Here is a 25146-nt window from a genome sequence, read left to right as displayed (position 1 = left end):
ACTTTGAGTGCTAACAAGAAACAGTGCCATCAGTGATGCTACCCTGAAAAAAAGTGACAAAGAAGAGTGAATACCTGCTCACCCACGGGTAAATCTACTCCAAACAGATAAGCTGTGCCAGAGAAGTGGGCTACTGAATAGAATGAATCTGCATGCTAACAAAGCATGTGTTATCCTCAGCGGGTGGCAAAGCCTCCTATGGCCATTCATTGTGCAAGGTTCATGACATGGCCAGGAGTCCAAGAAGATGGCTGCTGTTCTGGCTGAGGGGTGCCTCACTACCTGCCCTGCTGCTGAGGGGCCCAGAAAGGTGAGAGCAGGTTGTGCTGAGCTGATACTTAGGGGGAAATGTGGGGAGGTTTTTCAAGAAAGAGCCTGGTCAGCAAAGACCTTAAACATGCCTGTGCGGGGAAAAGGTGTTGTTCTGACCCTAGCTATTTTTTACTTTTCTGTTTGTTTGAGATTAATATGATGTGTTTCCCTTCCACCACATAATATTATAGGTTCGAAGGGAACACAAGAATCATCACATCTTGTCAGATAAAATGGCAGAGAATGGCTGCTGAATGCTTGGTTGCTCTTATTGTATTGTTTGCAGGCTCTCTTGCATTGCAACGATTAAGGAGGGCTTTGGTCCCTCATCTGGTCGTGTCAAGTTCAGTGATGAAGGTGAGGCCCTGCTGGGCACTCAGTGGAGTTACTGTGTGTGAAAAATAATCAAGGGGCAGTCCCTCCTGCACAGACTGCTTTGTGTAAACTGGCCTGGAAAGAGAGAGCAATTGTCAGTGCATCCCGTGTCTCTGCTTCTGCAGAGGGAGGAGGCTGGATTTGCCTATCTGTGTGGGTTCCCTGAGACAAAGGGAGGATGAGCAGAACCCTGCTGTGCATAGGATCATTGATGAAGTTGTGATGATTGCTGACAGCTCTTTCTGTTTCTTCCATACTGGAGTATGCTGGAGGAAGAAACATGGTCGGGATGGTGATCCATGCACACATATGGTGTGAACTTCCTGCAGTGCAGGAAAGGATGCTGTTATTTCCTGCAAGCCTCACAGAAGCAGCTGCAGCCAGACTTGACATGAGTAACCTTGAGCAATTGCTCAGTGCAGTCTGCAGTGAATAACTGCATTGTGAAGGGGTTTGGCTTGCTTGTGTTCTGACTGATGCTTCAAAAAGAAGGCTCTGAAGGTAAACAAAGATAAATAGAATCAGTAACATAATTGCCAGAGAGTGACAAACAAATGTTCAGCAACAATTGAAACTGTTTACAGGGATCAGAAGTTTACCCTCAATGATACATGCCCATGTTTTTGCTATTCCATTTAATATATGAGATTGAATATATTATTTTCTATGGCTTTTTTTTTTTTTTATGATTGTGAAAATTCCTTTAGTTTATTATCAATAAAAAATATTTGTCCCAGTGATGAAATAATACTAGGTTTACTATTGAAAAGATAACAGCTGGGAAAGTACTTCATAATTTGCACCCCTGGACAGTACGAACTGCCCGTCTAAGCTTCATTTACTAGTTAAATTAATGCAAGAGGCCTTTATTTGGCTGTGGCCATAGTTCTTTTTTGTCTTGGTCCTGAGAAGGTCAGGCATACCCAGCCTGTATGAGGAAGTTGCATTGTCTGGTGATGTGGGAGGGAGCAAACCCTGACTGTGTTAATGAGGCCAAACTTCCAAGCTCCTCCCTAGCAAATCTGCATTGTAGCTTCTTCATTGTTCCTATACAGTCTCTCAAATTCAATCTTACCTCTGACATTACTGTCTTCTTATTTTTCCTCACTAATTATGTAAGGATGCAAAGTTTAAGCGGTCAGACAAGGCTACAGTGACCAAGAGGGTTGAGATATGAGTGCTCTTTATTAAAATGAAAGAAGAAACGCACCACTTATTTGTGTTAATATCCAATACTTTGCAGTAAATTAACTAAAATAACAGCTTAATGATATGGGTTACGAAATAATTTATCTTGCATGTCTCTAGTCTCTCTTGCTGTGTTATCCAAAGAATGGGCTGAAATGGAAAGTTGAATTTTAGGCTTGTGTGATAAATGTGGTTTTGTCAAGACAAAAGGAAAAAAAAAAAACATCTGTAGAAAGAGACCCCTTTTTTTTTTCAAATTTAGCTTGTGTAGCTTGGCTGTTCCCTTTGATTTTACGTAGTATTGTAATTTGTGTCGCAGAGCAATGTGGCAATGTGAAATACTGTAGGAGTTCACGTGGTTGCCTGAATCTCCTCATGGTGCAACTGTCAGCTTATTGCTTATTAAGGGAAGCAGTTATTGCCATCTTTTCTGCTGAGGCAATACAACATTAGCAGATATATTTGATGCATTTGATTGCTGTCTCCTGGTTAGGCCTACTTTCTTGTCATTCGCTGAAAAATATATTTGCCTACTTGATATATTTAATCTACAGTGTGGGCTTTTATACTGGGTTTAGTTAAGCTCTTTTAACATGTACGTGAAGAGATCTCACTAGCCAGACCAGTGTCCAGATTGTCTTAATGTCATCCCAGATGTCTTGGACTTAGAACAGATTCTTTAAATCTAGAGGAATCACTAAAACTAGGGTGAGGATATTCAGCCCTTTGAACAGAAGACTAAGATGATTTGTACTTTCCAGTAAAAGCTTTGAACAGTTGTCAAAGATTCTTTAGTTACCTCTTATCTACGGCATTTTGTATCTAAAAGAAATCTCTACTCTAATTCAGCATCTACTCTCACCTAGTTATGACTTCAACTTTGTAAGCTGACCTTTTCTATTTAATGAGCTAATCCCTATCTTCTTTTTTATTCTGGTTCCATAAAGCCTAACTTATGCAGGAGATGAGTTTGAATTTTTTTTGTAATCATCTTGGTAAGTACATGTAAAATTGAAGATAAATTTTGTTCTGCTGAAAGATGTATAAAGAAGTAATTAAAAGTAACATTTATCAGGAGGATGTGGCCTTTCTATATCAGGTTTTTTATCAGTAGAGATTATAACTACTCCCACAATTTAACTGCAGAAACATATGTAGAATGTGCTCAGTGAATGTGCAAGCACAGTTTTATGCTTTAAATTTTATGGGCAGTAAAATCAGTAATTCAGTATACTACCACCCACTGCGGAAGAGAAAACATTACAAGTATGTGCCTAAATTGAATTGAGAAGTGCCTAAAAATATTTGATGTGCAGGTAATTCCCTGAGGCACATTGCTTGCCTGGTCCTTCTATGCTCATGTACACCCACCTTCAGAAAAATATGTGCACATCAATGCATTTGTCCTAATTCAGACGCTATATGCAAGTAATTTTCTGACTTTAGAGTAATAGTATTAATCTAGCAGAAGAAAACTTGTAAGAAATCCTCATGACTTGGATGGTAACTAGCTGCACACTGAAGACCAAAGCCCTTCTCTGAGTCAAACACTGTTCTCCAAACAGAATTTAGCTTCATGTGTGTGATAGGGGTTGATGTGTCCACAGTTGGACTAGATAATTTTAGAGGTCTTTTACAACCTTAATTATTCTGTGATATAGTACTGTCTCTTTAGTCCTGTAGCCAGCTGTGAGCTGTAGTGAATACTATGGCTTTAAACTTAAGCCTTTTCTTGAATTTGGACAAGGCCAACTAGCATTCATCTAAGCAGAGCCAATATCATTTACTAGGATAGATATATTTTACTTATACTAGTATATACAGTGTGAGTTGTATAATTCTAAAAAAGGGGAAATGTGTTCATCAGTCTAACTGCTGCTGTTGTGGACATATTCATTTTTTTCTAGTGGACAGAAGATCAGCACAGTTCTCATGGAGGGAAGCCTTTGTCCAGCATGTGTTTTTAATATGACTGCCTAGATCAGCCAGAGAGAATAAGATTTCATGCAGTTTCCCATTTTCAGGGCTGTCTTTACCCAGAATGATGCTTGGGGAACATTTTGATGTCAGAGGCACTTTCCAGAGTGAAGTAAAAGAGTCTCAAAACTGCATCATTTGCTGCACTTCTGATCCCTTGGCAGCAGCCCCAAAGCTTGGATCTGGGATTCTCTGTTTGCATCTGTTCTGTTCCCCATCCTTCAGACAAAGTTTTGCTCTTGTCTGATAGGACTGTCAGCTCACTGTACTCCCACAGCAGATTTGAGCCATTTCATCACAAAACACTGAATGGAAAATGTCATTTATTTAAAATGAAAGGATTACAGAGACCATTTGATATATAAATTTGTTATGTATAATAACCAGCTGCATTGGAGGCAACAGTTGCATCTGAAAGTTGCAGAATATATGTAGCTGGGAGGGACCCTCTGGAGACCTAGGTTAACCTACCCTGCTAACCACTGAATTTGTGATTCAGGTCCTCCACCACAAGGACCAGACCCATAACGGTGCCATATCAGCACCCATTCTCTGCATGCATACCCTTGGGGTGAGCTCCTTCATCCCTTTTTGTTGGTTTGTAAGTCCCTCACTTGTCCATCTCACCCAACAAGAACATACATCAATGAAAATGGTATTAGTATTCAAAATTAATTGTGGCATGCGGAAGAATCTGAAGTGTTATTGGTAATATGTTATAAAGAAACTAACTTTTATAAGAGACACATTAAGGTGAGGAGAAGGGCTATTTTTGGAAGCGCATGATGTCCAAATAGTTTCTGCTGATAATATTAAGCAGGAGTCTTAAAGAGCAACAATCATTTTTTTCCCCGTGTAACAGCATGCAAAGCAATCAGTACTTCTACATATGAAATACCCTTGGAGTAATATGTTTTTAGTTTTATGTTTTATTGTTGTGATTAGCCAATGCATTCAGAGTTTTTATATATGCAAAGATTAATTTTTTTTCTTTACTGCTTTAAATTATTCTTATGGAAGATTTTACTTGTTTTTCAACTTCACTGCTTTAAAATTAGGTTATCAACCTGATGTCTTTTTTGGAAACTTGCCTCTGTCTTTACAGTGTAGTTTGAACATTTCAGTGATTTAGCAGCATATAGTCACAAACACATTGAATCTACATTACTGTAGTGTCAGATAATTTACTGGCACTGGCAGTGTTTAATATTGTCAGCCTTGGAACCACACGTGTCTTCTTTAATTATAGCTTTACCTGGAGAAATGACATCTACTTTAAGATCTCTAGCACTGTGGAACTATCTGTTTACTACAAATATTTCTGGAATTTACTCTTTCTCAAGGACATTGTTACTTCTAGGTTTGTTTATGGCTCAGCAGAGCATGTCATGAAATTATATAGCATGGGGAGAATTTTCTTTAGCTTTCTTGGTGAGTCATTCTTTCTCCAACAGAAGGACACGTATCCTTTGGTTTGCTTCAGTAAGAAGGAAGTGCTTTATGCTTTAAGGCATTTGTTATAAAATTGAGGTTCCTGTCTTGTTTACCTTAGCACAGTGTCTTTTTCCCCTTTTTACAAGAGTTCAAATGACCACAGTGAGAAAGAAGCTGTGCGAATTACTTTGGGCTTATTTTCATTCTTATCAACTCGATAAATGCACCTTCAGTTCTTTGCCCTCCTACATGCCTTTTGTGTGATCTTAACCTGCCTATGTTTTAGTTCCTTATGTACAAAAGCATGGATAACTAAACATCCTTGGCTCTTGGGACTCTTTTCAGGGTAAATAACTAAAAGTTCCGTCAGTCTCTTGAATGCTACTCACTTATCATAGGGAACCTTCAGGCATACTAGTCTGTGGGTAACAGTCATGCCTAATGTTTAAGCTGTCTAGTCCTTTGTCCTTCAGAGATGCCCTGTAGCTATACTTGGAGTGGTACAAGTTCAGCACACCACCTGTACAGTCAACACATTTGGGCAGGAAAGGCAGCCTTGAGGAATCCGTGAGAGTTATGCTAGTGTTAATGTAGTGGATACCACATAAGTACCTGGGGTGCTTATTTGCTTTGTAGCATTCTGGAAATATATCATGAAAAATACTTATTCAGAATCTTCACTAGACATCAACAGTGTTGTTTCTTGACTCTTCAAAATAAGAAACAACAAAACAGCCTCTAATGCTTTCCTTCTTTTTAAAGGAATTCTTCCATATCCAATGTCTTTAGATGAAGAAAGCAGAACAACCTGAAATATGTTTTCATTGGAATGTGGTTTTCTATGTATTAATTTGTTTAGTTAGTAAATAAGAAAGGGCATTCTTCCAACAAAGTAAAGATCAGGTTTCCAGATCTAGTGAAACTGCTGGGCTGATTCTGTGAAGTCATTGAAGCCTGTGAGAGGTTATTCATGTGATCTAGGCATTTTTGTCACTTCTCATTAAGGACAAGAGTATACAAATTAATGAGAACTAAAGTCACTTAGGCCATAAGGGAATGGTTATTCCAATTAGGTTAAGGTTACTCCTCAGGAGCTTGTATGGTGAGAATATTTGATAATGATGAGGTATACTGTATGTGGAATTGTATTCCAAGTGAAGTGGTGGATATCAGTTCCATGATTTGCTTGTAGAAATGTTTTAGAACTGTGTGAAAATCACAGCTCTGGCAGACAGGGCATACAAAACAGTAATGAGTGACCCTCAATATGCATGGAAAAGTATCAGAAGATATGACTGATCTTTTAAAAGTATTTTTAGGCTGTTTCCTGAAGCAAAATCAAGTCTAAGCACATAAAAACAAACATGGAGGAAAGCTGTCTTGAGCATTATATTCTTGAAAAAATTGTTATGTATGACATCTTCTCTCTTTCCTGCTGGTCATGTATAGACAAGAGTTGATTTGATGAAAAGCTATTTAAGAATAGTTGGAATTGGAATTACATGGAAATTTGGAAATGTAGTTCTTGATATGAGTGTTTGAACAGAAGAATCTGAGATGGTAAGTGATGAATATCATGAGCAGCCTGAACAGCAAGGAAAAGGTATGAATATTTAAATTGTTAATTCTGAGATTTTTGTAGTGGAAGAAAAAATATTCCTCTATGTCTCATTGGTGTTAGTGGACTTATGAATTTCCATGGAGATTTTGTCTCCTTTTCACTCATACTGTGGCACTGTAGAAAGCAAGGGAAAAAAGAAATGGAAGCACAGCAATGACTTGGTCGAATGTGTGAAGGACACCTCAGCGTTTGGAAATTTCTCTGTGTCAGCCTTTGGCAAGAACACATATAATACATGAAACAATCCAAAGTATATTGGCTTTATTTTGCAGGATCACATTTCTTTTGCTGTGTAAGTGCTGAGGTGTCCCACAGTCTCTCGTCTCCATGGTACATAAAGGTATGGTGGCTTTTCTTTTGTTCTGGTCCACTGCAAATATTTGCACACTGGGAAATGTTTTAGCTCTGCAGACCAATACATCAGCCATCTGCCTAGAAAAACCCACGCCTTTCTGCTTTGAGACGGATACATAGAGGGAGGATCCTGTTCTGTAGGCTCCCAGATTCTTGTGCCTCACCTCTCTGACGTTAAGTCCACGTTTGTTTGACTACGCTTTGTCTGATTACAACAGATAAGTCCCAACGGTGAAATAGGTATGAATATGTGAGCAGGTGGCAATAGAGTTTGTTTTCCAGAATATACTGTGGTCGGAGTAAAGGGATAACTTAGAAGTATTTCACACAATACATTTGCTTCCATTATGTATATATGTTACTACTGGGATCCATAGGTGTATTATACAAGGTCTGTAGAGTACGTAATCTACACAGGTAGGCTTTCTCAGCAATAGATGCTTATATAATGACTGAATGATTCTTTGTATAAATAACTGCTGCTCTCACGCAGAAGTTTTCTGTCTTTTCCTCTCCTTCTTTAGCTCTAAGCTGAACAGCAGTAGTCAAATAAAGCTGGTGGTTGTAGATCTAGTTAACCAAGAAACAAAAGGAACAATTTTCCAACCAATATGAAGAGGTGGAAGCAAAGCGTGTGAATAAAGATCTGCCCACTATTATTGTGACTGTTGTTGCGTGCCAGCAGAGAAGAAGAGAAGGGAATAGCATCTCATGCCATTCACTTTAGAAGAAAAAAGGAGGAAAGAATAATGTTGGGCCTGCACAGGCTACAAATATTTTATCTTGTCCCTGACCAGAAAGACTTTAATCTGAGGTCTGTGTTTATGTGCCGTCAGGAGAAATATTACCTAGCAAAGAGGAGAGGGTAGAAATATAGTAGCAACTGTCAAATTAAGGATGAATGTTAAGCTAAGCTGTGAACAGAGAAAGTATTGAGCAACATCCACAGTGTTTTCTACCTGAATATCTAGCTCCACCAAAAGGACTGGATCTGAATCTTTAAATATCACAAAGATTTAATCCCATTTCTTGAGACTACAACTGAGAACAGATTTCAGCCTGATACCTATAAGGATCTGAGAAGTGAAAGAAGAGAAATCCCATTTTTCATTTAAGCCTGTGATAAAGAATTCTCTAAAAGCAGCTCAGTTATGATTTCAACTAAATGGTCCCACTGAATTGTGACTGCTGAGTTACCATATTGTGTGTCTATGTATGCTGTGTCTTCCCTCCCTTTAGTATAGTAATGTAATTTGAGTCTGATCAGTGGCCAGCAATCAGCACAAAAATTATGTCAAAAATGATATATTCATGCTGCAGATATGTGCATTTGTCTGTTCTTCAAATGAGAAACAAGTTAAAATGCTCATCCACTGTACAATCCCAAAGGAGCCCATAGCATATTCATATTCTTTAGCTTTTTTATGTGTGATGTTGCCCTTCCTACACTGGAAAGCTAATGGAGTACGAATGCAGCCTTCCCTTAAATATCCACTTAAAGCCTGGAACCTTCATATTTTGGATCTTAAATAGACGAAGGAGACACTGGCTTATAGTATAAATAGCTCACATTTTATTTCCTACCCAAGTTAGAATAGGAGTTGTTTCAAGTCAGTGTTTTTCATGACCTCGTCCAATAACCTTGAAAGCGAAGAGAGGAAAAATCTGCAAAAGAATAAGAACTTTCTACCCACTTTTTGGTCATATTCTGAATCTACCATACTTCAGTGTTTCAGAAGTTGTTCTGTCCTGTGCTTCTCTCCAAAGTAAATCTTCTCTTGACCCTATTTTGCAAATGCTGCCATAGCTATCCTGTGTCATCTGTGGCAGCTTGCTCACTTCCTTTTCTCCTGAACATCTCTGACATGCTCAAGACAGGGCGTGCCCACAAGTCTGGGAAGTGTTGTCAAATCTGGAATAGATATGAACATAAATGAGTAGAGATAAACACAGAGGGGATGTAATTACTAGTTTAATTTTGTTTCCAACATTTCCCCTTAATTATCAAGAAAATAAACTGCTAAGACAAATATATTTTTTTTCTTTTATTATTTGTTCCACAGGTCATTTATCACCCCTATGTTGGAGTATACATTCAAATTTCACATAGCTATGAAAACAGGCACAATATATATTTCTTTTATGACACATTAATACTCAGTATTGTAAGTTAATATAGTTGTTCTGCAGAGGATTATCCTTCGTATTTCATATATGTGTTTAGGTGACATCAAAGAAAATGGTAGGTAACAGAGATAAGTGACTCTTGTGCCTTGCACAGAACATCACACTGTTGCTCTTTCTCCAGATGGATGACTTACTACTTTGCTCTAGTGAAGGAGCATATCACTGGTGTAGGAAAATATTTCAACTGACTCAAGCTTGTTACTTAAAATAGATGTCTACCCTTCCATATGGTGATCTTGGGAAACTTTGTGTAAAAGAGTTTGTATATGCAGATTCCGTCACTATGCTTCCACTATGATGTTTGTATTGGGAGCTACAGAAGAAGGAAAGACCATTTGAAAGTGCCATTTAAAAGAAAAGAGCTAGGAAAAGCTTACTAATTTTTCCCACACCAGACTTTACAAGCATGACTAGCCTCAGGTGTAGAGTTCTAGAATTATCTCCTTCCATGTCTCTTGCGTCACTGCATTTTTATCATGGCAAAACCTGTAGTTGCTATTTGATGACTATCACCTTACAGAAACCCCATGTTCAACATGAAATATGTTCTGTTTTCAGCCATCAGAATAATAACTAAAGAATGATACAGAAGAAAGCAAACCCTGGATCTGAGTTTTTTTTTCTCTATTAGGTATTCCAACATCTACAGCAAGAGCCTTCCTGTCTGATTTGCCAGCAATATTCCTTTAATGAGAAATAAGCACATAAAGTTGTGTCATACTAAAGATTTACAAGCTACATGAGATAAAAAATCGGAGGTGAGATGTAGCTAATAACTTACATCATTGTACTGTAAATAGACATCAAGTATTGGCTATAGCTTTTGATTGGAAGTTGTAGCTAACAATAAAGCTACAGTTCAATTGATAATATACAGCTCAAAGTTGCATGCACCTTAAACTATCACTTTCAATTATTCAGGTAGCAAACTCCACTTCAAAGTGTTTGATAGATTTCTTCTCTGTTTCCCAAATGGTAATGATAGCCTCCTATATTTCCTCTTCAAATCATACGTACAACTTTCTCATGAAATCTGGTTTACCTGGTTGGTAAGAGTTCAGAGAGATAGCAGAGAAAGAAGCTAAACAAAATGCTTTAAAATGTTGGAATTCTTGGCGCAGCTTCACCTTCTAGAGGCTATGAACATTTCACTGTAGCTTACAATTCTGTCTGAATGAGGCGTAGTGCTTTCTTCATGTTCTCTATTACTGAAAGAAAAGTAAGTAAAAACTATAAAATATACTCAATGCATTTTGATTAGTACATTCTTCACATTGAAATTAATGCAGGATTATATATTTTAGTGCTTCCTATAGTAAATATTCTGGCATTGATACTAAAGTTGAAGGCAAAAAGTGCTGTGAATCAAAACGTTTAACTTAAGGAGTTGAGTATTGTCAAATCCTTTTTGCTTCAGCAATCATGATAATCAGATGTGACATGCATATTTGTTGTGAGATACTGCACGGGTCTCAGATAGATGGTACAGAGTACTAGTTCAACCTGAAAAATCACATTCCTTTTTGAAATATGGGTAACAAGCATTTTTTTTTTTTTTTTTTTTTTTTTCCCAGTCCCCTCCCACTACTGCCTATTAACATTGTGTAGTTGGATACCTTTGAGCATAGACTTTCACCATTCACCAACAAACAGCTCAGGTCTTGGTCCTGAAATTTCTCATCCGTGATCTTTCAACTCATATCACCTGAGTAGACCCAATAAATTCACTGGGACAATAGATGTGCTTAAGTGTTTGCTAGAATAGGTTAGAAGACTGTAAATTATTGTTAAGTGCTCACACATTCTTTATTCATTACTTAGAGATCTTAACTGATTCTCAAACACAGACGTTTGGCATGGCATGTATCTGGCTGCTTACAATATGAAATGCAGAGTTAACACAACAAAATAGGCACTTACAGAACGGTATGTCTTGTGGTTCATAAGTGTACAGCCGATTAGAGTATCTTCCTGTGATATCAGCTCTCACTGTGAGAGATGGGTCTGAAAAAGAAACTGTGTTAATCGTTGCTTTCCATAACAGCAGAGGGCGATGCCCATAGCACAGCCCTGTTTTTGAGGTGTTCTGATTTTGCCAGCCACAAACTGTGAGGCTGTTACACTCTGTTCCAACCAACTGCTTTTTATGTGGAGAAATCTTAAACAAAAACGAATACTCAGTTTTATATTGCACAGCAATTTTTAAGAGATTGATTACACATACGTTTTGTCCATACTTGAAGAAAACCATCCTGTTTTACAAGTTCTGGGGTTACTCTGGGAGAGGCAGTTTGACTGGATGCACAAATATGAGGGTCATGCATAATTAATGCAACATTATCATGGCTTACCTAGAGACCAGGACTAAGGTCTTGTGATTCTTATTGTTTCCATTACAGGTGAAAATGGTTGTAAATACTGAACTGGTTCCCCATTCCAAGCTTTTCCAACTAATCCCCTGACTCCTTTTACTACCTTGCTCTGAGCAGGGGCTTCATCTCACCTACCTTTGAGTACAGCCTGTACAGTCAGTGAAAGGGAACAGGAATTGTGGGGCATGATTTACTTGATATATTTCAAAAGTCAACTTTACAATGCAGTAGATCATTGCTTAGATTCTGTTGACTATTGACTTGCTCTATAGTAAGGTCTGCACTGTAGACATCTACATTCAGTCAGATATTTGACAGCTCTCTCTAAACTTTGTTCCTAACTGCACTTGCAAAAGCACAGAGAGCTAATAGGGGCTGACAGATACTAACAGATATTTAAGCACCTTGCTCCCAAATGCATATGAGGTACCCTCCAGAACATATCTATAACGTGATGAAAAGTTTACAGGGGCTGAAGCCTGTAACAGAATGAGAACTGAACTCGGGTATGCCAAATTCCATGCTATTGCCATGGTAAAGACAAATCCTGAGCTATTTTCTTTTTGCAAAATAATTTGTCTTGATATTTCTGGAGAACGACACTGGCATAGATTCAGAGATCACATCTTCAGAAGATTCGTAGTACTGTACATACCTATGAACATGATTCGAGGCACGTATTGTCCGTCAGGTGACAGGTTTTTATCTGTGGTTTCATGCTGGCAGAGAAATTAAAGCAAATTATTAAAATATTCCTATAAATTTAGCTGAAGTAGCATCACTTGTGAACAGTCTTGTACCAGAAGACAAAAGTACAGAAGGTATATATATACACATAAACGCATATATGAGGGCTGCTCTGAAAGTGATGCTTCCTATTTTATTATGTTGGACCATGACATCAAAGATGTATGCTGGTGATGTGGCAGAAGAAGCTAAACCTTCCCGCCAGTGTTCCATTACATTTTGTTGCCATGCAACAGATGGCAGTAGAGACAGAATGGCATCTGTTGTGGAAGTGCATGTGAGGCAAAGGTGTGTCATTCCATGCAGAAAAAATTATACTTCTTGACATTCATTAACGCTTGCTGAACTGTTATGGACAGAAATAGTGGATGTGAGCACAGTGAGACATCAGGTGGTGCATTTCAGCAGTGGCAACAAAAGTATGAAAGACAAGCTATGGTCTGGAAAGCCATGCAGATTTTATGGGTTTGGCATGCAGGCTCTTGTTTATTGCTGGTGAAAATGCATAGCTAATGGTGGTGACTACGTTGAGAAATAGTTGTTTTTAGCAGAGAATTTAACAGTGTAATCGTACCTTTTGTATTGTTGTAATGTCCATGGAAATAAACGGGAGGCATTACTTTCAGAGCCACCTACATACGTATGTTTAACTGAAATGCCAGATATGCTTAGCTAAAATATCATGAAAAAGTAAGACAAAGAAAACATAGACCAAAAACAGCTACCAGACAGACCTCCCCAAACCCTTCCTACCATGAGATTCAGCATAATGAAGCTATCTTGGGCCATTTCTTGTATCTCTTCATTTTCAGCAAAAGCTTTCTTCAGTGCTAGAAAACACAGGAATATTCTTAAGTCCATCATAGATGTTGCCTTTCCTTCAGTGTTTAGGCACCAAAGACTGGTCCCATCATTCCTGCCTCTGCTCATTCACATTCCTAGGAGACACTTTTGGGATCTATCATGGCTTTATGGTTTTTGATCTGTGTGTCAGTGCAACATTCTAGCTATGAAAATGGAAGCTCTTTTGTGTCATTTATGAAGCCTGTAGTTTTAGCAGACAGTGTCTCAGTTTGACAAAAGTACATTATTCTCAGAAAATTCTTATTAGATCAATTTCAGTGGTCTTGTCCTTATCTCCTTCTCAAGTTACCAGTTCAGATAACATTGTTAAATATGTTCAATGAGTCAGTAGCAAATATGTGTCACTTAATTTAAATTGGCAGGTGTTTAATCAGGGATAGCAGGACATTAGCTCTAAGCATTTTTCATATTCATTTTTTGAGTAGATTTACAGTGACTTTTTTGTAAATAACAAACTCTTAGTTTTTCAACTACACTTTCATGGACTTACTTAAGTAATTTTGAGTAAATTCAACAAATATATAAATAGTTGTGTCTTCTTAAAAAGATGTTTACAAAAATTTAACACTGAAAAAATCAAAATTACCTTGGCAGTATTGACAGTCTTCCAAATGATGAATGACCATCAGTGGCTTGTTACTTTATTAATAATAATAAAACATGTAGTTAGTTTATTTGAAAAGAATGAAAATAAGTGATTTTGCTAGTAGATTGGAAAAGACAAATTGCATTTCATTTGCTGTTAAATCTCAGTGAAACCTAACAGGCATTCTGTGAGGGATGACAGACATTTCTGTGCAAGAGAAAAGGGATGCTAGAGAAAGAAATAGAGAAGTGGAGTTCCCTTGTCTAGATAGCTTTTCTAAAGTAAAAGAGTGGTAGAGTGGTCTGCAGATCAGTTGTAACAGTGTTTTTTTTTTATTTCACTACAGTATATTGAGGGGTGACAATATAATTAATAGAACTGTCTTTCAAAACTATTTTTTAATCTCTTACCTTTTTTTTGCTTGATAAAGCCCTTCTTCATAAGTTTGTACCCATGTTATTTCATCTCCCCAACCTACAAATATAATAAAATGATTAACTCTTGGCTAGGTAAGTAATTCATAAGAAACTACATTTTCTACCTTGGTCAGTAGCTGTACAGAAACAGATTTTTGTTCAAAGCTTACCAAGCATTGTAGATATATTAATCCTACATCTGCTAATAGGTGTATCAGAATATTAAAAAATAAACCAGCAAAACAAACAAAAACAATCAGAATACCTCAGCTGATTGACTACCCAGTTCAAGTCCTTTGACACACTCAATAGAACTCTTTCTGAATAGTCAGAGCTCCCTAAATTCTTTATATCTTCATATTTTCTCTTCATGTTGTCTGCTCTGTATTTCATTTTGATGCTGGGGCTTTAAGAGAAAGCTGGCTTAAAAAAATGAGAGAGAAAAATTAAATACAACAAATGAAATAAGATCAACTTTAATGTGACTGTTCTTAAAAGAGTTTTAAGCCTGACTCCTAAGTCAAGAATTTCAGTCTGTGGAGTTGCAAGTACTTCAGTTAATTAAATAATTTAATTAAAGAAAGACTGTTAGATAAAAATCTCCATCAAGATAAAATCCTAATGAGTCTTCAGCTTCACTGCTCATCCACTGAACTCAAAAAACAGATTGTCTTGTTGGTTCCATGCCTTCAGACCCCAAAGATGCCAGCCCCTGTGAAGTAGCTCCCCATCTTCTTGTCAGTGGGACATTTGATTGGGATGCTTTAGATCATCCCTTCTTTCAGGACTTATTTCATTTTTGTATCTGTCTGATTGTTGATGGGGTTCTAGCTTGTTTGACCAGTGGGTTGCCTGGCTGAAATCAACTGTTGACATAGGCAGTGGCAGAGAGGAGTCAGCTAGGTTCATTTTACAGCAGGATGAAGTATTCCCTCTCAATCTGTTATAATTGCAGGTTCTGAGTGGGAAAATTAATTCTGATCTAGTCAAGACAGGCAATAGATGCCAGACTGGATATAAAGTTTCTCCACGGGTGCCACTTATGGAAAGTGATTTGACATTTCTCTTTGTTTTGTCCAGGGATTAGACAATTTTGTATTGTATATACAATGGGTTTCATATGGAAAAGCACTTATCCTTGTTTTTGCTATTTTACGAAGCCTTTTGACTTCTCTGTTATTATATATATATATATCATATGGAATAATGTCAAACTTCACTAAAACTACACTTCCTACAACTGATCTGTTTCAGTGCTTCTGTTTGCTACCTAAATGCCCCTCAAGTAACTGGCCTCAGATAGGGCTTTTGTGAATGCAGGGCTTTGTCAAGACTTCATTTGGGAGGAACTCAGAGGTGAGCCATGGAGTCTGTATGCTTTGCACAACTTGCAGGGGAGTTCAGGAAAACAGCTGGAGATATTTTGAGGTGATTAGGTCTGAAAAGAGAGGGAAGGCTGAGAAGAAGGAAAGAGCTATTTTTCTATACAATTTTCTTGTTCAGACATAAAAATGTTAGAATACAGTCTTTAACATCCAGGTGGAAAACTATGCACCACTACGGAAGTGTGAGTGTGAGTATTTGAGAAGAGGGAAAAGAAAAAGAAATTAAGGACCATTCAGTAAATAAATAAATATCCCTAATGGTTGAGACTGGTATTCTGTGGATAAAAATGGATCTGTAGAAAAAAATTTCATTTGAGACCGAAGTTATGAAATTGTGTTTCAGTAGCTATAAGTTACCATCTCAAGCTAACAGGTGTGTGAAAAAATATTTTTCACTGAGAGTTCTTCAAGAGCAGCTAAGTTCCAGAGAATCAATTTGAGTTATTTGATTCTAACAGATCACTGTGACTGACATAAATTAGAAAGATTATCTGAAGCCCTCAGCCATATTCTTAAGAACAAACTGATGGAGTGAAATGAGAGGGAGGAAAAAGATGCACTACTTAATGTGTGACTAAATGCTGAAGAATCACGCCTCAGTAAGCACATATATGCTTTCAGTAACATACATGGTAAGATAAGGGGGTAACTACGTAAAATACCTCTTGATAATGTCTGAGGTGCTTTTCTTTCCTTTTTGATTGCCATAGCAAGGTTGGATGAGACTGCAATTAGCAGGAGAGACAAAGCCAATGTTGAATGGAGCATTATTTTTCTAAAAAGTTCCTTTTCAGTGCAACAAGGAAACTGGAAAACAAAGCAACAGCTTTAGTTATATGGATTCATTACCTAGTGTAGTGTAAATCAGCTTGTCAGTGACATTCTAATGGTCTATGCTATGGACAGTTTGGGTAGTTTATATAAAAAAATTTGTTGATTTTTTTTTTATAGCAGTAAAAATAGATAATCTTATTATGCAGCACTGCTTAGAGCAATCAAACTTCAGAGACAAGAGAGTTCACTTTACTCTATGATCAGGGGAACAAAATTTCTACTTTTGGTCATCCACCATTTCATCCTCATGAACCACTACAATATTTTAATATGGGATCATGAAAATTTCAGGACAGTGCTACTATTTTTTTGCCCTTTTATTTTTAATTACTGTAAACCATAACAGCATGGGTTTATTTTACATATAGTAGGTTTTTTGGTCTAAAAATGTCCTGTGATAAAGCCCTTAAGAAAATTATTTTTATTTTAAATTGCTAGCAAAAATTGATAGCTTAATTTTGTGAACTAGAATGTTAAAATAGTGAGATAAATTTCAAACAAATGCTCTGATTTCCAAATGTTTCTTACAGTGAAAACTCATTTTTTCTCTTCTTTATGGCTTTTAAAAATTGATTTCTAGCTCAAATCCTGCTTAAAAAAACCAACCCACCCATGTCCCAGTCTGCTTTTGTGTTCTAAAGGTGTTTACTTTTCTTCCTGATAAAAAGCATTCTAAGAAGTTCAGTAACTTCTGTTCTTGATGAAAGTCAGAGAACAAAAGTTAACAATTGAGGAAAGATAATGCAAAGCCAAATACATCCAATTTTTGCCCAGTACAATAATATTCAGACAATTAAAACTCCAGTTTTCAGATGATTTGCACTGAATTTGAAAATGTAACGCACAAAGCCCAGGATATCACTCAGCCAGCTTGCTGATTCTCTGGAGATTCATTTTTCAGAGGCTGAGCTATAGGAGTTACCAAGATGACCTATGGAGAAAGGCCTTTGACTTAAACACACAAAAATTCAAATCTTCCTCCAAAGCACGTTAGCCTGTATTTATGACAAATTTTTCACATTGAATTTAGAAGTGACATCCAGTGTGCAATTATAGCCTTAAGTGCTGGCAAAAGTGAATTCATGCTTCGTATGGCAGAGGCATGAAAAGTGCAGTAGATTTTATCTTTGCTTTAGTGAAATTCTTAACACTACTAAAATCACTGTTAGCTGTTTAATTTCTGATGAACAAATTCAAAGGCTGCTTTCAATAACTCAGCAAAAGATAAGTATTCTGTTCAAATAACTGGAGAAAAAAAATGCACTTTAAAAAGCAGAAAAAATGAAGTACCACCATATTGCTGCAATTCTGTATTTCTGAAGAATTTTCTTTGGGTTATAATAAATTCATTAATTATAATACTTTTGCTCCTCAGTTTGGATCATCATCGTTCTCTTTCCCCCCACCTTACATCACAGCTCTAGAGCTGTTCTTTGTTTCACATAATTTCCTCCTTAGGCTTGATCATCTTATCTGTTGTTGACTGAGTTTAGAAAGTATCTCCTTCGGGCTTTGTAAATCTGCACATTAATATGATGTTTGGAGATGACGGAATTCTAATAAAGAGATGTCAGTTCCCAGTGTTTCATAAGGAGAGACTATTACTTTTAGGTAAGCTTGGAAACTGAGAAATTTTTGAGAATAGGAATTCCATTCAAATTTCCCCCATGTTGCTGCAAACTACTAACTTCAGTCAGCAAAATCAGATCATGGTCCCCCACTACTTTACTTCTGATAAATCAATTTTTATAGCAGCTCTCTGTGAAGCTTAGTGACTATTCTTAGCTTTAGTTTACCTGTCCAATGTTAATAATAAAATACAGCATTTATATCGTATCAAAACTCCATTTAAGCATTAATAGTTATGGCTTTGAAATCACACCAAATATGTCACTAAATCAGTATGGAATGAGTGAATCAGTTCTGTCTTCTGTGGTATATTAATAAAAAATCAAAGTGCAAATCTCTTCAAGTCACACAGTTATTAAACTGAAGCTTAAACAATTGATTATCATCATATTGAAAACCCACAGAGTTTTGGAGAGATAATTTACAGAGATGCAACTGAATGAAATTCAGTATTCTAAATTTTTGATGTTATGTTCTCCAATGATAGTTGATTGAGTAAAGAAAAAAAATACAGCCAGCACCATAAATGTTGCCTTTATCAGAACAAACATTCTAACTAATGTCTTAGCAGTTATCATTTGTCTGTTTTATATTACTTGCTACATGTTTATCAAACAAAACTCATTTCTGTATTAAAGTTGAGAATAAGAAATGTTTTCTCACCAGCAGTGGTTAGTTCTCTTGATGGAAAGTCTTTTTCCTGAAATTAGGTAAAAGTCAGCGTGGTTTACACACCTGAACTACCCAGGTCTCTCTGTAACAACAGCAACCTGGGAAAAATGAGAGAGATCTTTTAGGTGGAGACCAAGTTAATGCATTTGCACCCTCCCCCTTCCTTTTCTGAGATCCCTCCAACTATCACTCTTGTGGTTCCCATACTTGTACACTGAATCCTTGGATTTCTCTTCATCTTGGCTTGTATCAGGTGTCTTGTATGAGGATTGAAAAGAAATAGTGGCTTATGTGTGTCTGTTGCTTCCCCCCTTAGACAGTTTGTGTCTGGCTTACGCCCAATGAAAAAAGAAACCACCAATGAAAGGTGGAACTGTAGGGGCTTTTGTTTCCAGTGAATGGCTGGGTTCACTGGTGCCTGAAGATAGGTATGAAGCTAATAGGAAGACACAAGGGTTACTTTGTGTAGAGGAATGTAATTAACAAATAAAAGTAACTTATTTTTGAGGGAGAAATAAAATACTTTATTTAAAGGGTATGGTTTAGTTGTTGTTTTTGCAAGTTGTGCTTTAAAAATGGTTTCATACTTTGGAAGTGATGCTTGATACAATTTTGACCTATCTTGATAAATATGGGAAAAACCCTTTAATTCATTCTCTTTGCACAGAGAAGGAATTACCTGAATCACTTTTCTCCTCTTCCTTGGATAACCTTTGTGCAGTTTATAGGGACTGTAACTTTAAAGTTTTTCCTCCTTCTTTTCACGTGAAGCCAGCCTTCTTTTGTTCAACTTGGAAGCTTTAATCTATTGATGTTTGTTGTCACTTACACACGTGATTATTTATGTGTACTTCTTGTGTTATATTTTTCTATTCAAAAAACCTTTTCAGCCAGGCCTCTGAAATTTGAGCACAAAACGTTACCTTTTCAGATGATATCTGTGATTCTCTCCTTTCTTCCTCATAAAGATTTGCTGCTACAAAAGATCAGCTTTTTGTATCCAAACAGGCAAAATGTGACCTTTTATATTTTTGGTGCTAAATTATAATTCCATTTTTTGATAGAAAATTCAAACTAATGCTTCCAGTTAACTGGAAGCTAGGCAAAATGCAAGAACTCTGCTTTGTGGGCACAAATACAGACAGTGCTGGCCTCACTTAATGTGATAATCATGTCAGATCTGTTAACTGGGGGAAATTTGTCCATTCCTTTAGCTGAATAGAAATCTGAATTTGTTTAGTGCTTTGTATGAGAATTCATAGTACGAGAATAAAAGATAAAAGAGGCAATTAAGCACCCAAGGAAATTTCTATGAAAAAGAGATGCCCCGGTGACAATCTTCACACTGTTTGTTTTGTCATAGGTTATAGCTTCTACTCACAAGGGTAGGTGTGGAATCTTGGGAATTACAGCAGACTCAGAAGAGGTAGTTCATAAGTAAAAGAAAGTATATCCAATCCATTTGAGAAATAACATTTTCTGTTTTGATGGTTTAAAATGTCTTCTCTGAGTGCCTGCAGAATTGAAACCTCCTGTCTGGTGCTCCAGTATCTTTGGGTTCCATGGAGATGGATTTCTTCCCGGGCTCCAGGGCAGGTATGAAAAGGATGATGTGGTGATGCACACCGCTGCTGCAGTAATGAAAGAGAGTATTCAGGCTCTTTAAAAATCTGTTTTCTCTTTCAGCTTCTATGATTTAGACACTATTATGGGTCTACCAGTTAAGAAACCCTAAATTTGAAAATTTTCTTTAAAATGAAAATGCAGTTTGATCACATTAAGCCCTGACTGCCTTTCTTAAGCACATGAAAACAAATGGTTTGACCCTTTGTTTTGTAAACCAGGCAGTGTCAGCTTTCTCCATTATGACAGAAAGACAAAAGGTTCCAGGGCTAAAAAGAGAAGCAAAAGTGCTCAAACGTCACTGAAGGAAGAAAGAAAAGAGAATGAAGGAAAAAGGCTGTGACAAATTGCTCAAAGATTCTCTTCCCTGTTCTCCCAGTGAGTTGATTCTTTAAGGTCCTAATATCAATTTTGATAGTGCTGTTGCTTTTTATGATTGAAAAAAAACCATCCTGAAAGTTTGGAGTGAAGTGCCCAGCCCTGATTGCATGAATCCTGGAACATTTAATTATTATAGTGCTTTTTTAGGATGTGATATTATAATATATTTGTTCACATATTCCCTTTCAAACCACTTGACCCCTTCAGATGAAGTACAGACCTGAGCACTGTCTAGCAAATGATGTTGCCAAGCTTGGCAGTGTAACACAGCTAAATCTGCAGGGCCAGGGACAAATCCTAATTGGAAAGCTGTCCAATACTTCTGCAGTTTGGAATAGCATGTCTGTAAATATAAATGTAGTTCTTAAATGAAATGCCCATTCAGGAGAGTGTGAATAGGCAGCCTAAAATAATAATCATTGAAAAAAGTAGGATTAATTAGTGTGAGTCCTTGGATATGTCTTACCTAAAGATGGTAGCTCCAGCCAGTGCTGGCTGGCAGTGAGGCTGAGCACTGTGGGCTGATACGGAATGTTAAACATGAGCAGTTGATCTGCTTCTGCAGAAAGGAAAGCTGCAGAAAGGAAAGATGAAGGTCTTACACTGTTCAATTCTAGCATAGCTCTTACATGTGTAAGGAATGAGAGCACAGCTCCTGTGACATCTGTAGTTCAGCATTGTTTCTGCAACTTCCATCTATATCTCCATGAAAGGCTTACACATGCCTAGGGTGTCTTTGTAGATGAATATAAAATTAATTAGGGGATTACGATGACACAATTCACAAGCAAATTTTACAGTAAACTGCAGGAGAAAGCTTCACAGAGCACGTAGTTTTGTGGCTGAGAAGTACATCTGGATCCCACTAACACAGGTCTGGATCTCAGGGTGCAATCAAAGAGCAAATAGTGATAGAGATGAGAACTGTGCTTCAGGCTCAGAGTGCTGAGCATTAACTTTCACTGCCGAACAGAAATGTGAATAAATGGAAAAAACCTTGCAAGTGTCCACTAGGCTTAGGTTTTAACTGACAGCTAAAAACTGTTCATAGAGAAATTTCTGATTCATTTCAACAAAGCCATTAAAAGAAATCTAGATAGGACATGCTGCTTTGTTTCTGGGTGTGTCTTTCAAAATTGTAGAAATGTCACTTCTGGTATTACAGGATGATTCACAACAGATGCCTTTTTTTTTTTTTTTCTTTTCCCAGTTAAAAGCAGAGCTCTACGTAATAGATGAGCAACTCCATTTTTCCTGAGCCCCAGTGTTTCACTTCAATGAACCACTGTGCTTTTCATCTTTGTATTCCTGTAAAGATGTTGTTATGGAACATAACCATAATAATATAACTGGAAAAACATTTATTAAATTACTTTTTACAGTGGTTTATACTAGCTGCAAGCTGTATTCTCTGCTTCCCACGCCAATGCTTATGCTTTCACTTCTAAGCCTTCATCTCATTCCAGTGCTGTCACCTCCAGACAACTCCAGTGTTTCCTCTCTTTTAGGATGCTCTGACTCTTCCAGCCTTCAACTGTCCAGTGGTACAGCCCCAGGCAAAGTTGGATATTTGTCAGGGAAAAATCTATTATTTTTCATTATTTTTGCTGAGATTTACAGAATAAATGTGTTTGGGTAAATAGAAGGAGGCACCTCCCTCCAACCCTGAAGCACAAAATGTTCTGTACTGTGTGTTTATTTATGCTGTGTAAGCTCCAACAGGCAGAGCTTGCTCTTTCACCAATAGACCTTTCAGTGGAACTGCATTTCAAACTGTGGACAATCCTCTAGACTACTACCAGAAGTTCAGATGTCTCTCTGTCTGAAGATCAGGGCAGAGATGTGGGGAACTTCTGGAACGCATTTTGGTTGTGCAAGCTCCTGGAATGTGTGAGATGCACACTGTCAGCTATCTGCCTCAGGAAGGGCACAGTGTGTGCACGTGTGGTGCACGCATCACACCATCCAAGCATGGTGGATCCTCAGGTGCCTTGGTTTTCTCCTGACTAATAGCCTGCTCATGCACTGGTTATGTTTGATATGGTGACATGGTAGTGGAGGAACCATGGGAAAGGGTGCAGCTAAGATAAGTATCCCTAGGGCTTTGTTGAAGTGACAGGAGGAGGCACAAAGATCTACAGAAGGTCTCTATACCACTCTGCTCCAATCCCTCTTGCCAGATGTCTGGCAGCTGCACACTGCTGTGCCCCGACACCATGGGCACAGGAAACTAGCAATAGAATGGGAAAAAAATGGCTTTAAATTGTACCAGAGGAGTTTCAGGTTGGATATTAGAAAAAAATCCTCTTCTCAGAAAGAGTGGAGCGGTGTTGGAATAGTCTGCCAAGGGGAGGAGTGGAGTCGTCACCCCTGGAGGTGTTTGAGAACTGTGGAGGTGTGGCACTGATAAATATGGTTAGTGGGCATGGTGGGGGTGGGTGGATGGTTGGATAAGATGATCTTGGTGGTCTTTTCCAATGTTAATGATTCTAAGATTCTATGATAGGCACTGAAGGGGCCACCAAGCAGGCATCTGCTCTGTGAGGCCACCACAAGAACCTGGAGGTGTCTTTCCAAAGGTTGTTGACTGGCTTAGTATTCTATTAGAATTTCTTTGAAGAAATTTGAGATCGGACTTGATTCTATTTCAGTTTCGGGACTGTAATTTTTAATAGAGTAATAGTATTTGTGGCATTTGTATTCAACAAACAATTTCCTGAAGAAACAAAATTTAAAGAAAATTAAATGCAAACACTGCTGTATTTGGAGACCCTGGGTGGGATTTCTGCAGGGCAAACATAATCTTTCTATATTTATAGTTATACAATGTATTGATATAGTTTAAATGTACTGATGTAGTCCAGAAGACAAGAATTTGATCATTCCCAATGCCTCTAGTTGGCAGTGTTGCATTACTAATAGCTGAAGGACAACTTTTTGTTTTATCCAGTGGTAAGTTCAGAATATGAATCATTTAGATATACAATTAATTACATATAAATTTCAAAAAGCTTGGAAAAAACAGTTAAAATCAATTTTGAAAAATGAGTGTTTTTTTTTTTTTTTTAATAAATAACTTTAATTTTGTAATTTATGTGCATATAAAGTAATTTGAGAAGGGACGGGGTAAAAACCCAGACCAGATTTTAAGGAAGAGAGCCAGGAAATTCAGCATGTGTTTTGGAAGATACTGAGAGCTCAGAAATATTCAATGAAACTTTCTGACTGCCACAAGAAATGAAAAGCGGCTGCACTCCCCTCCAGTCAGAGTATCCCAATAAAGACTTCACAAACAAGAACGTTCTCCAGAAACACATTGCACTACTTTGGTGCAGCTGTGAGAGTGAGTCAAGCAGGCATCTGTTGAAAGAGAAGCTTGTTTGCTGCAATGTTTTTGCGATGTTTTCCTGCAGTGACATCACTATATCTGCTTTAAAATGTAATACTGTATAACAATGTAAAGACACTGTATGCTGTAAAAACGAGTGTTTACAGTATCTTTTAGTGTTTCAGTTTTCTGTAGGTGTTCCTTTAACTTTTATTGTAACAGGGGGTTTATCCCAGTGCTTGCTTCCACTGTGGACTGACACAAGAGGGCATGAGAGTAACTCAGTATCTCTCATCTTTTGTCTCCCTTCTTACTCTCTGTTCTTCAGCCAAACCTTGATCCTGCAAGTTTCTGAGCCCTTGGCCCTATTCCAGCACAGCACTTGATGCATATTTAACTTCAGGCACATTAGCAACACTATTGATGTCTATAGGACAGCTCATATGCTTAAAGTTAAGTATGTTCTCAAGTGTTTATACTGAATCAGAGAATATGGGATGGAGTTTGCTGGCATGTCTCCAGGAAGGCTTCTCCTGAAGAAGCCAGACAAGTTTCTCTTCTGTTGGGGACCTGTCTATGTGCAGTGGTGTTTATCCCCAACATCCAGTTACTAAGAAAGAGCTCTTGCTGATCATTTTTTATGGACTGCGAAGACCAGTAGAAAGTTTTCATGTCTGCTGAGTGATTTGTGGATCAGCAGTCAGAGGCCCCTGCAATACCCTCTTTGGTGGTGCTTATCCATTATGCTAAGTAGGAGCTCATTCACTGCAGTTGATCCATGGAGCTGTCATTCCATCATCATCAATCTGTTGTTGATGATGAGCAATATGGAGCATTTTTCATTCGGTCTATAAAATACAA

General features: G+C 37.6%; 1 protein-coding gene and 1 long non-coding RNA gene across 3 annotated transcripts in view; one reads left to right on the top strand and one right to left on the bottom strand.

The window, feature by feature from the left end:
- Positions 1 to 25146, top strand: part of LOC149917501 (uncharacterized) — a 116615-nt gene that overhangs the window by 14623 nt on the left and 76846 nt on the right. The gene's annotated exons all lie outside the window — the stretch shown is intronic.
- AGR3 (anterior gradient 3, protein disulphide isomerase family member) lies at positions 8432 to 16586 on the bottom strand. Of its 2 annotated transcripts, XM_090142154.1 has the most exons (8): positions 16481 to 16586; positions 14428 to 14491; positions 14018 to 14070; positions 13321 to 13397; positions 12476 to 12539; positions 11369 to 11452; positions 10576 to 10656; positions 8432 to 9173 (listed from the first exon to the last, which is right to left on the bottom strand). In XM_090142154.1, the coding sequence occupies exons 1-7, from the start codon at positions 16584 to 16586 to the stop codon at positions 10607 to 10609; spliced, it is 498 nt and encodes a 165-aa protein (XP_089998280.1). In that variant the 3' UTR covers positions 8432 to 9173; positions 10576 to 10606. The 2 variants fall into 2 exon arrangements, with proteins under 2 accessions (XP_089998280.1, XP_031445866.1); XM_031590006.2 differs by lacking the exon at positions 8432 to 9173 and having other exon boundaries at positions 10139 to 10656.

Source organism: Phasianus colchicus, chromosome 6 (assembly GCF_987193195.1).
Source record: "Phasianus colchicus chromosome 6, bPhaCol1.hap1.1, whole genome shotgun sequence".
NCBI classification, from domain to species: domain Eukaryota; kingdom Metazoa; phylum Chordata; class Aves; order Galliformes; family Phasianidae; genus Phasianus; species Phasianus colchicus.
This window is presented reverse-complemented; position numbering and strand designations above follow the sequence as displayed.